We start from the raw sequence: 15425 nt of genomic DNA, 5'->3' as shown, positions 1-15425 counted from the left end.
AGATGCTGCTTTTAGGTAAGTAGAAGCAGTTTAGGGGACTAGTCTCCAGTGGTTGAAGCACACACTGGGCAGGGTCCAAAGCAGCACCAATAGTACACCACCAGCGGCACAGAGGCGGCAGGGTGCCAACACTGCAGTGTGTGCCCAATGTGAAGCAATGGAGAAAGGCCAATTCGGAAAGGGCAGCAGGCTCAGGCCGTGAGGCGGGTTACAAGGGAACCAACAACTGGAGAGGTAATTTGCGATGCAGGTACACCTTTGGTCCTCTTTACCAAGGCCCAGGACTGATTTGTGCAGGGTGCCCTTTGGTGTCGGAAACGGATTACCGAAGCAGTTCACAGTTAATGGGGTCTCCTTTCAGAGGCTGCAGGCGTTGAGTTCTGGAGGGGTGAACCCATGATGGACTTGGTTTTTGGATTGCTAGGGAACCTTGCTGGAACCAATGGGCCATTTGGATTTGGACCAGAGCCGTCTGGTTCAAAGGTGGAACTGGGAGCAGGGTTTAGCAGTTCTTCAGGTCACAGAGGTTTGCTTGAAGTTTGGAGCCAGTGAGCTGATCTGCTTTTGTCGAGATCTTGATGTTTGTTGAAGGCAGACAGTCCTCCCAGATTTGGAGGCTGCTGGGCTGCAGGGCGAGTCGTCTTTTGCGTAGGATCGTTGAGGCCTGCAGACAGGCCGGTAGGACTGGGGCCAAGTCAGTAGTTCCCTGCAGTCTTCTCTTATTTTGCTGCTCTGTGATATCTGGCTCTTCTTAGGTCATCAGGAACTGAAATTCAGCGCATTAGAAAAGTTGGAGCTAGGGATTGGGGGCAAGATGGCCGCCGAGGCGCTGTGGGAGTAAGTCGCACTCAGACCCCTCTCCTGCTGATGAGTAAAAATCCAGGCGCTAATGGAGAACTGCAAGCAGTATGCAATCCACAGTTTTGATTTACCGCGGAGGCTTTACTAACTTTGCAAATCTATTCAAGAAAACAAAATCGTGGTACTTCAGAATCTTTAATGTATTGATGGCAGGGATGGCCACACGAGGAAAAGAGAAAACTCAGCAACAGTTACCCATGTCGAGCGCTACAAGCAAGGAATCATCTCAAAAGGAATCGAGCAGATCAGGCGCTATTCCTAAAACAAAAGTGCCACCTAACAACAAAAAGATAACCCCCACGGTCTCCACCTTAACAAAGACACAACTAAGAAAACTGGAGAAAGCCGGCGAAAAAGAGAAAATGCCGAACCAAAATAAAGACATGAGAAGCGCTAGCAACGCGCCAGGGACACGGGATGCAGCGGAAAGAAAGAGAAGTGATACCGTGTATCGGCAGCCTTCAGTGTCCGAGGCTTTTGGTGCCAGGGTGAGGGCGGAGGCATCGGGAAGCCTTGGAGCGCCAGGAACTTTGCAAGACGCGCCTGTCAAACCGCCCGCAGGCTCAGCTCAGAACGTCCTCGAGGACGCAAGCCAAAGCGTTGCCAAGCAACCAGAATCTACGGAGCTCACGCTTCCCGCGGAGCCTCCGGCGGAGCATCAGACGGCAGCGCAGGCACAGTCAGACGGCGGCGCTTTGGAGCAAGAACAGACGCTGGAGCCGCAGGACTACGACCCGGCTCAAGAGGTGAGAGAGGCAAGCAGTGGGGGTATGATATCAAATACAGGGCAAATGCTCGAGGCCCTTAAAGAGGTAGAAGATGAAATTCGGGAAGAGCAGCTACAAGCCAAAGGCAAAGAGACTATTGTACAGGAGACATACGATGACAATATGGAAGGGGCGGTTTGCGCTGAAGGGGCTGAAGGGGCTGATGGCGATGGGTTCTTCTCTATCCCAGAGGAAACAGAGTCAGAATCAGAGTCAACATTAGCAAGTAGTGAGGAGGAAAAAGACATATCAGGCTCACTCTCAAGCTCTGAGGATAGCGACACTTCTAGAGGGAGAGGCACGCAAAAGAAGCGCAAATCTGCAGCTAGAAGAGCAGGCTCTCCACAGAACATGCATAAGGGAACAACTAAAAGGCTTGTATGGGACTATTCCGCTACCTCTAGTATATATAAGGAAGATGAAAAAGAGACACAAAACGATGGAGGGAAGCTGGACTTAATGTTTGCCACACTGAAACAAATACAAATGGAGGCAAGGGCTGAAAGCCGAAGAGCCAGACATGACACAAAAAAAATCCAAGCCTCAATTAGGAAAATAAATAAAAAATTTGAAGAGGTGGAGGAAAGAGTCATCGAAGTGGAAGAAAGAACTGGCCGCTTAGAGGACGAAGTAAATGAGTGGCAAGCGTCTAAAGAGGGACAGACTAAGGCCATGGAAGATTTACAGTGGAAGGTGGAGGATTTGGAGAATCGCCAGAGACGCAATAATGCTAGACTCCTGGGAATTGAGGAAGGGATTGAAGGCCAAGATCCCAGAGGCTTTGTGGTCAAGTTGTTAAAGGGAGCATTCCCGGAGGTACCATGGAACTGGGAACAAGAGGTGCAGAGGGCCCATAGGTATCCACTCTTTGTAAGAAAAAATCATAAGGAAGGCTCGGGAACACTACCCAGGGCTATGCTAGTATTTTTTGGAAACTACCTGGCAAGACAAGAACTTATGGAGAGAGCCAGGCCTGATGCCAAAAAATCAGTGGAAGAGGTAACTTTCTTTGCGAGACCCGACTTTTGTCACATAACAGTGGAGAGGCGTTGGAGGCTAAGACAGCTGATTAATGAGTTTCAGTCCCATGGAGCAGAGGCATACTTAATGTTCCCAGCGAAATTGAAGGTCATAGTGGCAGGTCGTACTAGAATGTTCTTTTCTGAAATAAAAGCGGGAGAATTTTTGACAGAACTAAAAGAACAAAGGGGGGCCAGAAGGAAATAATTAAGGATACCTGATTATGCCTGATAAGAAAATGAAGTAGGCCATAAGAGGGCAGGGGAGGGGGGGCGACTCTACAGTGCTAAGCGGACACGCATAGGTCAGGGATGACCTATTTGCCTGTCACAGAGGGGGGGCTTTCGGGGTGGGGGGCGTCAAGGGGGGGGGGAGAGGGAAGGGAAGAAGTCATGGGTGAAAGGTGGTGGTATAAAATAATACAGATTTGTAAAGTTTGGAGTGTAGCACTTAAAGAATGCATAGAAAAAGTCAAAAAAGTAGATGTGGAGCTGGCAAATCCTAAGTTAGAACTATGGCAGTTAGGATAATGTCGATTAATATCTGTGGGCTCAATAATATGGAAAAAAGACAGAAGTTATCTTCATTGCTGCGTTACTGGAAAATAGATATAACCTGTATACAGGAAACACACATAGCAGTTGAAGAAAAGTTCCTACTTGGCCAAATGGGATTTGAGATCCTTGCTAGCACAAGCCAAGAGGGAAGAAACAAGGGGGTGGCAATTCTGGCCAGAAAAGGACTAGCCCAAATTAAAAAGAAAAAAGAGGATTCTGATGGAAGATGGGTGATACTAGACATAGAAACAGCTAGGGGAAGATGCACTTTGGTCTCGCTATACGGTCCAAATGAAGATGATCCGACATTACTAGATTTTATTGATAGGGAGTTGGCCTTGTGGCCAGAGCCAGTGATCTGTTGCGGGGATTTCAATATCAATGGACTGAATGGAATATTGGATGCAAGTGGAGGTATATATCAGGGAAGGAAAAAAAAGGTGCATAAAGCAGTACAGAACCTCGCTAGACACAACGCGCTGGTGGATATATGGCTGGAATTTAATCCAATAGGCGTTGGCAGTACGTTTTACTCAGCGCCACATCAAACAGTAGCTCGACTGGACTACTTCTTCATCTCTAGCTCTTTAGTCAGCAGGGCGAAAATAGAATGTCTCCCAAGAATAATGTCGGATCATAACCCGTTGGTATTAAGCCTAGCAACGACACAACAAGCAGGAAAAGCTAACTCAACATGGACATTTGAGAGAGGTTTGTTGAAAGAAGAGGATTATATTGTAAGGATGAAAGAATGGATGACTCAATTTTGGGATATAAATAGATACTCAGCCCCGGCAGATATGGTCTGGGACAGTTTTAAAGCGGGAATAAGGGGAGAAACACTGAGTTATACATTACGAAGAAATAAAAAAGAAAAGGAAATGGTGGAAGAGGAAATTAGAACTTTGATCGAGCTGGAGAAAATGCTATTAGATGCAATAGAAAGACAAGAGCCCATCGACCAGATATTAGTGGCTATAGAGGCGCAGAAGGCGGAAACAGGGACCACCTTGGCACAAAAAACAGCAAGAAAATACCTAGCAAATAAAGAAAAATGCTATGAATATAACGAGAGGGTGGGGCACTTGCTTGCAATAAGAACTAGACAAACGTTAGCTGCAGGCGAGATTAAAGAAATTAAGGACGGCAATGGGGTAATCGTTAATAAAGTTGAAGAGATACAGGAGGTGTTCAGAAGATTTTACGAGAGGCTGTATGAGCAGGATAAAAATGATGGAGAGATAGAGTTGAAAAGCCTGGAGTATCTAAGGGAAGGTCTACAAGAGGGACTGAGCATAGAAGAAAGGGACAAATTGGATATGCAGCTAACGGTGCAGGAGATAAGGGATGCAATATTCAGCTTACCCTCTGGTAAAGCAACAGGCCAGGATCAGATCCCGGTAGAATTTTACAAGACTTTTTGGGAGGCATTAGCTAAAGATATTTGGTCAATCTGCTGCTTGGCACAGGGAGGCAGAATAGTTCCTAAATCTTGGGCGGGCGCTGATATAATTGTCATATTAAAAAAAGATAAACCCCCCACTGAGCCGGGCTCTTACAGACCTATCACTCTGCTCAATGCCGATGCAAAAATATTCTCTAAGGCATTGGCGAATAGATTGAGTAAGGTGATAGAGAGGGTGGTGGCCCCTACACAGCATGGGTTTATACCCGGCAAAGGAACTACCGAACATATTAGACAGCTGATTACTATTCTGGATGCTGAAGCAGCCTTGGGGGACCCTGTCGCGGCTATCTTTTTGGATGCTGAGAAGGCTTTTGACAGGGTCTCTTGGGTCTATCTATGGAAGGCTATGGAGTGGGCTGGCATTGGTCGAAGGTATATAACTGCAATCCAGGCACTATATAAACATCCCAGTGCTAGGATACGCATTAATAGATCATATTCCAACGCAGTACAGATCAGACGGGGAACCAGGCAGGGATGTCCAGCTTCACCTCTATTATTTGCAATTTATTTAGATCCCTATCTGAGAAGGCTTACAAAAAATAGGTGGATTAAGCCAGTTTTATTGCATGAAAAGGAGTATAAAATATTTGCTTACGCAGACGACGTGGCTGTTATAACACCTACACCAGAGGAGTCACTGGCCGAAATAGAACAGGAGGCAAGAAAATTTGGAGAGGTGTCGGGCTATTCAATATACAGGGGAAAAACACAAATAGTTCAGAATAGACATACTACATTCGTAGATGCAAGAGTTGTCTCAGATACAAAATACTTAGGTGTTAAGGTGACGGCAGATTTGGAAAAGTTAGTAGAGATAAATATGGAACCATTACTAGACAAAGTTAAAACCAATTTGGAGAGGGTCAATAATTTACACTTGACTCTCATGGGTAGAATTAATTTTGTTAAAATGGTTACTTTTCCAAAATTTTTATATTTGTTTAGGGCAATTCCACTCTTTATTGAAGGGATATGGTTTAACAAAATAGAATCAGTAATTAATAAATTAATTTGGGCACAGGGGAAGACACGTAGGGCATACCGTTTTTTAACTCTATCACGAGAAAGGGGAGGCTGGGGAGCACCTGATTTTAGATTTTATTACTGGGCAACAGCTCTACAATACTCCAAAGGATTATTAGGTGGAAGTGCTCAGGAGGAGGAGGAGGGAAGAAAGGGTCCGGCTAATGTATATGAAGCCCTCTTAGGTAAAGCGGCAGAAAACGCCTTAGTAACAACAGTGGACTTCGCATACTTTAAGCACACAAAATTCAAGACCCTGAGTGCGATCTATAAAGTTTGGAAAGCAATAAGGAAAAAACTGGGATTGGGAAGGTACAACAGGTATTTAAGGCTTTATATGAACAACGATCTTCCAATGGAAATCTTCCGTGACACAGTTATGAGGGAATGGGATGTGAAAGGGATTAAGAAACTGGGGGACCTAATGGACGCAGAGGGGGCAATTTTAACATACCAAAATATACAGCAAAGATATAACATAGCTGGAAATAATTTCTTCAAATACCTTCAAGTGAGGAGCTACTTTCACACAAAAACAGGGGGTGTAGGAGGGATGAAGAGCTGTAGGATAATGGAATACCTGGGAAGCAGCCTTGCATGCTCAATAAGACAGCTGTATGCAGAGCTCCAAGTTTATAAGGTAGACGATAGAGAAAAATACAGTAATAAATGGAGAGAACAGGTAAAGGCTAGACCAGAAGACTTACAAACTTCTTTAGATTATGGTCGAACTATTTTATGCTCAGCGACACTTCAAACTCAACATTATAAAACAGTTTACTCACTATATTTCACACCAGCCAGAATAGCCAGCTGGGGCGGCTCCTCTGGAATAACGTGTCCAAGGTGTAATTCTACAGAGGCTAACATAACACATATGTTTGCAAATTGTCCACAATTGTATACTCTAAAACTGGCGATAGAAGAGTGTCTGGATAAATCACTGGGAATACGAACAAAACTAACTGAGGAGCTGATAATTTTGGGGGTAAGCCTAGATGTAAATACAACCTATCCAGAATTTTTATTCATGGTCACTGCAGTATTTAGGATAATTGTAGCTAAAGCATGGAAGGAGAAATCAGCACCGTCGTTCCAGACGTGGGTAGCAAGACTACTATCTACATACAACCTGGAAAGGGCCATATACGATAGAAGAGGAAGGAAGGCAAAAGCTCTGGGGGGTAAGATATGGCTACCTATTGAGAATTGGAAATGCAGGAAATCTGTCCCTGATGGTAGTTGAGAAATTCGTTAGTTTTATAAGTTTTTATGGAGAAGACATAGGATGCAATATTTTGAAGCTTAGTGGTTTTTGTTGCCTCTCTTCACGGTTGTCTTAAATATGTATTTTGGTTCTCCTCTCTTTTGTTTTGGTTATTATTTTTTCTGCTTACTTGTTTATTAATACAAATCTGTATTTGTTGTAAATGACTGTGTAATGTTTTAAACACATCGGATGTAAAAGAAAAATGTGGGGGGGGGGAAATTTTTTTTTTTTTGTCTGAATAAAGATATTTAAAAAAAAAAAAAGGAACTGAAATTCAGAGTCTGGGGATGCCACATACATACTTAACTTTGGGGGGTTACAAGGGAGTGGTCAAGGGCCCCTTACCTGGGTTGTCGACACCCTCTGTATGCCCATCTCCTGTAGCAAGGGGACATAGCCTTAGCCCTCATTGGAGAGGTCCCACCATCTTTAGGATAGTGAACACTGAAAAGTGTACTTCACCTCGCCTCCAGCACATAAAGAGTGTAGTTGGCAGAGGGGGGTTCACCTCCTATTCTTCCTTAGTTTTTCCCACCTGTTATCCTGCCAAAAGGGATGAGGAGAGGAAGCGAAGGCCTGCTCATTCTAACAGGAGAGGCTGGGGTCGCAATTCAAAGGCAGCAAGGACTTTGAAGCTCCCTGCCACAAATGGCTCTTCCTGAGTGGGGTGGGGGGGGGGTTTGAACACCTCCACCTTGTTCAGGCCTTGTTCTCGACGTCCGAGCGCGACGGCACTCACTCCATGAGGTCAGAACACTGGTGGTAGGAAGCTGTTTTAGGCCAGTTGTTGACCACACTAAGGGGTTAGTAGGTTTCAGGGGACCCCTCCAAGGGGTCATCGTGTGCAATTGTTTTATACATCTGACAATGGAATCGGTGCAGGTTTATTATGAGGTGTTTGGTCCAAACTTTCCATACTTAAGTGAAGGCATCATGGAGCTGGGAAACATTTAATGACAAGTGTCCAGCCCATGTACTTACAGGATATTGCAATGGCATACTGCTCATGCAGATATGACCTCACATGAGATATAGTACACCCTGCCTTAGGGCTAAGAACTGATAGAGGAGTGCCTTACCTATACCTCATGCAGTGCCTGTGGGTATGGCACACAGGGATGTGTTCCATGTCTACTTCTCAAGTTGGTCTGCACCAAGGCACACAGTCTAAAATAGCAGAGTGCAGGGGCTTAGTCAGGGGACCCTTGTATCTTCTGGCACCTCACTTTCTCTGTATTCCTGCTCTTCTTTAATTGCATATTTTAAAGAGGACACAAATCATTTATTTTTTACTGAATGGCACCCAAGAGATAATCATTTAAATAGGTTTTATCATTCAATTTAGACAGATTGGCTTTCACAGCAGTTGCACAGGAATATGCTGACCCAGTTTGCCCCCGATATATTTGGTTACTGTAGTGCCGGAATATGCACTATATTGCGAATCGGGTCTGTTTGCTAACAGACCCGATTCTTTTGGCCATAGGACAATTCCATCTGTCACATTTGAAGTACCATTTTGAATCATACTATTCAATTCAGCAAAACTAATATTTTTTTGCCAGTGTCAAACTTTTGTAAGGGATGGAGTCTTTAAATCTGTATTGGACGCAAAAACCCACGTATGTTGCCTGCTGGATAGTACTGTGTAAAAGTATCACTTATCTGGGTATCATTCATGCTCTACAATAAAGCTTCTTTACCCTTGATCTGTCAACTTGAAATCCCAACTATTTCTGTCATTTGTCTTTTCTTTCCAGTATTTTTTACCTACAACCAGAGTTTTAATAACTTGCGCAGAGTATATGCAATATGCGATTAGTTGTTAACTTTTTTCTGAAGATTGTGTTTTCTATGAATAATTAAAGTAGATTGATCTGCACTGTCCTCACTGTTAAAATAAGGGAATCTCTTCTTGAAATTTCAGGGACTGCTCATGGGCACTAGTCCAAAATGCTCCTGCTGTGTAAAAGTATATATGCCTTAATAATAAAAAATACATTGGCTCCTGGTAATTTTCATCATTTAAATTAGAATCATTATTATATAGTGTAGCCTATGAGTGCATGATTAAATCAAACCTAGCTCACTCATTAGGAGTATGTCTACGCAGATTCCAGCAATGAAAGCAATAAGGATATTATCTTTAGTGAGTGAGTAGGAGTGTTTTGATGGAAAGCCATCAGAGGTTTTTTTCCTTCCTGTGTTGCTTGTATTGCCATCAGAATGGCCGCATTGATCTTGGTCTGAGATTAGGTTACAGCAGCTACTTTAAAGGTTTGTACTGCTATTTTTGCAGCTAAGTCTGCTGGACAGTTCTATTTAACATGCATTTCTTCACTTCAGTCGGGCAAGTTGTGAGGTACACAGGCCAAAGGAAGCTTCTCCTAACAACCACTATCTGTACATGATGGTGGTTGTCTGTCATTCATTGTAAACTATGTATGTGTAACTTGAAGTATTAGTACTAACCCTAATTACTAGTTTTTTTTTAATGATCTTGAACCTGTAAATATGCAATCTCCTGCAGTCTATGATAGCGGTTTGTGTTTTTGTCTAATGTTTTTCAAAAAACGTAGACATCAATAAATCGTACAAGGCCTTTGCTCTCTCAACATAATGTGACAAGTAAGCTCTACCGAAACTGAGAAATCCGATTAAGTCTAATATACTTCTCAGCGTGTTTTGAGGTTGTAAAGTAGCACATTTCAGTAGGAAGTCAAGTGCCAAACCTTTACATTCACTGGATGCCCATGGTGCCTGGGGTTGGAGCAGGGCCTACGATGTAAACCCGAAAGCCATACAGGACCATTAGGCAAAACTCTGTCTCCCAAAATCATAAGGCTTCATTCCACGCCAATCAAAGCTGAAAAAGTCCTTTTACCATTCCTTAAGTCGTTACTGCAACAAATCCTCATTGTAGTCAAAGTCTTCTGCTAAGTCGAAGAAAAAGACCAAGAAATCCAATCTGGAATTGACCCCTTTCCCCTGATTCTCAAACTCTAGAGTGGCTCCCGAACTCTTGAAGAGCCAATTCCAAATTTGGTCCCAATGCAACCCGAATTTCCATGTATTTCGGAGATATCACAGCAAATTGAGGCCATGCTGCTCATAATTCTGGTACCCTCTGGTGTGCCTTCGTGGTCCCAAGGATCCGCAGAGGCCTCCAGATCCTGTCAGCAGGTTTGGCCTCTTACACCCGCTTTGGTTCCCACAACGGGTTCGATGCAGAAACCACTACATGCACAGGTTCAAATAATCTCAATGCCAGCACAGACGATGCCAGAATAGTACTAATTACATATAATGGTTTCTGGTTCTGAGCTTCCTCATTTTAACATAGACAATGGCCATTTTCCAATCTCACTGGAGCGCAGCCCTTAACCACCCCTTCTCACACTCGTATGTTGCCTTTACCACGCTCCAGAGCTCATATTTTACTACAGGGGTTTGATTCTTATTCTGGCAATAACAACTGTGATGAAATCAACAAACTCATTCCACCAATTCTGCAATTGGTGTGCAGAATTACAGGATGCCAGGGGTCTAGACACCTCCCCAGACACTAGACTGATCTCTCCTCGTGGTCCTGCATCAGAGGATACTGCTTCTTTTGCCATGGTCATGCAATGCGCTGAGGAGCTCCGTATCCTGCAGCTCTCTAATCTGGAAGTAAAGACTTAAGTCCTGACTGAAGTTCTTCAGCCTGGCCAAGCGCCTACTGAACCTTTCCTAACGAGGTGCTTCGAGATAGCCTCATGGGCACTTTGGCAAAACAGTGTTCTGGGCCCCCATTCAATTTTCAGGTAGTTCTCATCAGGGACCGGCACCAGGCATTCCTGGCTTCTTCACTCAACACCCTACTTCGGAGAGTCTGTACCCATAACCGGACCTCCCTGCTCCAGTTAAAGAACTGTAGTCCCTTGCAGTGACACCACATACGACACATTTACCTAGGGTATGCTGGCCCTCTACTACTCTATTCAGAGTATCTGTAGTGCACCACCAACTAGTCTTCCAGTGGTGGCTCTATCCTCTTCATTTATCGAAAGTCTTGAACCTCTTCCTAATGCCATTCAGGCTCTGGTTGTCAATCTTCCTCTATTAAGCAAAATGGGGTGGTGATGGACAGAGTTTCTGAATTAAGCAGAATACTCTCACCCAGTCAAGAGATCAGGGTTTGATCCAACACAGTTTTTTAGCTCACTGCACCATCCCAGCTCAGAACCTGGCTATATGCAAATTAGTCTGTCCCTGGCCCAGTGCATCATGGGAACAGGGCAGACCAAACTACCAAGCCAATTCTTTCACTGGACGGAAACAAGCTTCCGGGGACCGGTTTCTGGCATTACAGCCGTCTTCGGCCCGGCTTGCTTGAATCCTGATGGTGCAATGAGCAAGGGACTCACGTCTGAGTATACCCTTCCACGCTTATGGTGGACAAAACAATTAAGCAAAAGGGGGTGGTGATGAACAGAGTTTCTGAATTAAGCAGAATACTCTCACCCAGTCAAGAGATCAGGGCTTGATCCAACACCGTTTTTTAGCTCACTGCACCATCCCAGCTCAGAACCTGGCTAAATGCAAATTAGTCTGTCCCTGGCCCAGTGCATCATGGGAACAGGGCAGACCAAACTACCAAGCCAATTCTTTCACTGGACGGAAACAAGCTTCCGGGGACCGGTTTCTGGCATTACAGCTGTCTTTGGCCCGGCTTGCTTGAATCCTGATGGTGCAATGAGCAAGGGACTCACGTCTGAGTATACCCTTCCACGCTTATGGTGGACAAAACAATTAAGGAAAAGGGGGTGGTGATGGACAGAGTTTCTGAATTAAGCAGAATACTCTCACCCAGTCAAGAGATCAGGGCTTGATCCAACACCGTTTTTCTGATAGATACATCAGGAACAGACTAATTTGCATATAGCCAGGTTCTGAGCTGGGATGGTGCAGTGAGCTAAAAACCGGTGTTGGATCTAGCCCTGATCTCTTGACTGGGTGAGAGTATTCTGCTTAATTCAGAAACTCTGTCCATCACCACCCCTTGTTGTTAAATGTCAATCTTCCTCTGCCAAAAGCTGTGTCTTTTGCTTTGCTGCCGGCACAATCTTTGAAACAAGCAGAACTGACTTTGGAGCCAGTACAAAAACTGGCAAATTGTCCAAAGATCAAGGCCTTTTTATTCAGCCGTTGATACTAAGCACAGCAGTTGATAAACGAAAGGTTTGCTTTGGCCCCTGCCTTGTGATTACTATTTTGGCAGGCTTGGGTATTTTCTCTCTGATTCGCAGTATCTTTTACTGTGACGATGATGAAAGCAGTGAGTGGGCCAATTTTCTCCCTTACCCGGGGAAATTCTAATATGAATTTGTATCCATATCTAAAGACCAGATTTGTCACAGGTTGGCGGCTTTATGCTTGCTATTATTAAAATTGGCAGATGCCCCTCTGTCCTTATGATAGTGCCTCTCCTGAATGACCTATTGTGGATTCATCAATACTTAGCACGTACAGGCTCATGTTGCTATTTACCTTGTGATCCAAAGATCACTGTAAGTCTCTAGCTCGTTGGCATATCTTCTAAAAAAAAAAAAACTTACTGAACCTATCCTAATCTGGGTTTAGGTCACTTCAAAGTACTTAAACAACACTAGTAGCGGTGGCTGATGATGTAAGATTTGTCTTAGACCGGCATTTAACACTGACTCCTGCACACCGCTTACATTATACCTAACCATCTTTAGAGTTGGCAACCAAGCCGTAAGCAGCAGAGCTGACAGGCTCGTTAGCAGTCACCTTGCCGACCCCAAGTGCGTCTCCACCAGGAAGTGTTTTGGTACAAATTCCCCCAAGGGGGTTACTCCCAGGTGAATCTATTTACTGCTCAATACGCATTGTCTGAAGGTACTGTACCATCTAGTATCCATTGAGTGGGGATGGGGTTTCAAGTTGAAATGGAATTGTCCACTTCTCTACGCTTTTCCTCCCATACCCTTGTTTCCTTGGGTTTCGGACAAGATTCACGAAAACAGGGTTCAAATAAACTTAATTGCTCAGGATTGGCCAAGAAGGGTATTGTTTGCAGACCTCCAGTACCTCTCCGTCTTCCTGTCTGGGTAGATCTTCTTTCCCAGTGGGAGAGCCAGGTTCTACAGCCAAACCTTCAAATCCTACACCTCTATGACTGAAGATTAAGCTGGACATTTGCCTGTATACCAGTTATCAAATTTGTACGTGTTATTTTTGTCTGCCCCTTGAGAAGATGGAACAAGTTTGTCACTTGTTCCGATAACACTGCACATCCTTTGAAAGCTTGTCTTTCTTTAGCAAATAAAAGGTTTTGCTCTAGGGGTAGTCAAAGGTTACCTGACTACCTTGCTGGCATTCTTCTACCAATCGGATCAACCCAACAAATTTAAATCAATCACCTAAATGGAGTGCCTGCAAAAAGATGGTTACCAAAGGGAAGTAACTGTTTCATTTAGTACACACTTTAAAAACCTATTGAAATTGTGAGTTTAAAAATAAATTGCATGCATATAGCTTCCATTTGGTTTTGTATCTCCTCTTTGGAACTGTATAAAGTTTAAAATGAGTATATATAATGATGTGGAAATTGTTTTTCATTTCTGCAGAAATCTTCTACTGTTTCCTTATTTCTTCTTTATTGTAAAAGAAAATATTTTATCATGTTTCACAGAAACTGGGAGCGAGTTTTCCATGTTTGAAGCCTTGCGGGACACCATATATTCTGAAGTTGCTACTTTGATTTCCCAAAATGAACCTCGTCCACACTTCCTTATTGAACTTTTTCATGAACTTCAGTTGCTTAATACGGATTATTTAAGGCAGAGAGCATTATATGCATTACAGGTAACTGAAACATTTTGAGGTTTTATTCATGTAAGTAGAACGAGTTAGTACAAATATAAAATGTATGTAATTATGTGGCTTTTATCAGGACATTGTAACCAGACACATATCAGAGAACAGTGAAAAGGAGGAGGAAGAGGGTGGTAAAATCCTGAATTCTGCTGCCTGGGTCGTCTCAAACTCTGAACTCACTCCAAGTGAAAGCCTTGAAACGGATGATGTAAGTGTTTTGTCTTATAATATTACTTGTCTAAAGAGAAGCTTTAGCATGATTCTGCTCCATTCATTTTGTGTGAGTGGTCATGTTTTATTACGGTTGCCTAAACATAAGAATTGACTTCCTTTACAAGTTTAATATTGTTGTGTTTAATTTCTGAGCCCACTTTGGTTTTTCCCTAGTTTTGCATATTAGATGTTTAGTATGCCGCTACTTGCACAGCCACACATAACACTTTTGTTTTGTGATATTATCTCAGAAATAGGTTGTACATGTTTTGGATTTCGATGACTCATCTTTGAAGTCAGTCTGCACATTTTGTAAAATGTCTTCTAAAATACATAACACCATGTTGTAGTGTTTTCTGCTAGGTCAGCAACAGCTCTTAACGTTCTAGACATAACACTCCAGCACAGCTGTGGCTTTCCATCGCAGTAGTTCTTATCATATAAAGTGTGTCTTGGCCCCTTGGGGACAGAGAGAAGAATTCCGGCAGAGACACCTGTTCTAAAACTAATGAACTAATGACCGCACAGTTTGACATGCAGCTTTGCGCAAACTAAGTTTACACCTTAGATGCTTGTAATCCCAGAGATTGCTATTATCCACGTGCTCACATAGTGAGGTTAGGCCTAGACAGATATATCATTTGCCATAGTGGAGTTGTTTATTGTATACACCCTGCCAGTAATGTTGATTACGTTGCTAAGTTGATTGTACCTACTTATCGCAGCACATTTGCTCCACAATAAACTAAAATAGTTAAAAAAAATATGTTGTAAACTGTCTTTGTTTCTTTCTTTTGTTCACTAATGGCATGCACGAGTGAGAAATTAAAGGTGAAGATCTGTCTCCACGTTACCCTTGGGGACTAGAGGGTCATGTTCTAGGTTATCAAAATCATCCGTTACTCTGGGATGGTTACGAGATGAGGCACTGTGAGCTAGCCAGGATCTGGGCAGACAGGCACTGACGTGGCAGAGAGACAAGGCACAGTTCTTGCTTTACCAGCTGAATCCCTGCAACCATATATGATTGCATTAGTTAGTCTTCTATCTCATAACCATTCTGGATATCACCACGGCCATACTTCCTGTTATATTTTAGACAATACAACATGGGCCTTGTGAATTTCACTATGCATAGTTGACTATTTTCCTGGTATTTCTTCTTTTCAAGCAAATTGTGTTTTTGACAGAAGCGTATTTTTGGTGAAAGTGCCATGGCATCTGGATTTCCCAATGAATGGGATCTTCATTAATATTTATAAACATTATAATAATTCTGCACGTTATGTTAAATGTTTTTCTAAAGCGCACAGCTGCCCCAGCCAAGGGGCGTCCCTGCGCTACCAGATCCAAGTGGC

At 43.4% G+C, this 15425-nt stretch overlaps 1 protein-coding gene across 8 annotated transcripts in view; it reads left to right on the top strand.

Moving 5' to 3' along the window:
- The window catches only part of PCM1 (pericentriolar material 1), a 1333387-nt gene that overhangs the window by 768006 nt on the left and 549956 nt on the right, over nucleotides 1-15425 (top strand). For all 8 annotated transcript variants that reach the window (XM_086962572.1, XM_086962571.1, XM_086962570.1 and 5 more), the window contains exons 25-26: nucleotides 13670-13842; nucleotides 13931-14062. In XM_086962572.1, coding sequence (XP_086818698.1) covers nucleotides 13670-13842; nucleotides 13931-14062 — 305 coding nt within the window. The remainder of the gene's footprint in view (nucleotides 1-13669; nucleotides 13843-13930; nucleotides 14063-15425) is intronic.

Source organism: Lissotriton vulgaris, chromosome 3_1 (assembly GCF_964263255.1).
Source record: "Lissotriton vulgaris chromosome 3_1, aLisVul1.2, whole genome shotgun sequence".
NCBI classification, from domain to species: Eukaryota; Metazoa; Chordata; class Amphibia; order Caudata; family Salamandridae; genus Lissotriton; species Lissotriton vulgaris.
This window is presented reverse-complemented; position numbering and strand designations above follow the sequence as displayed.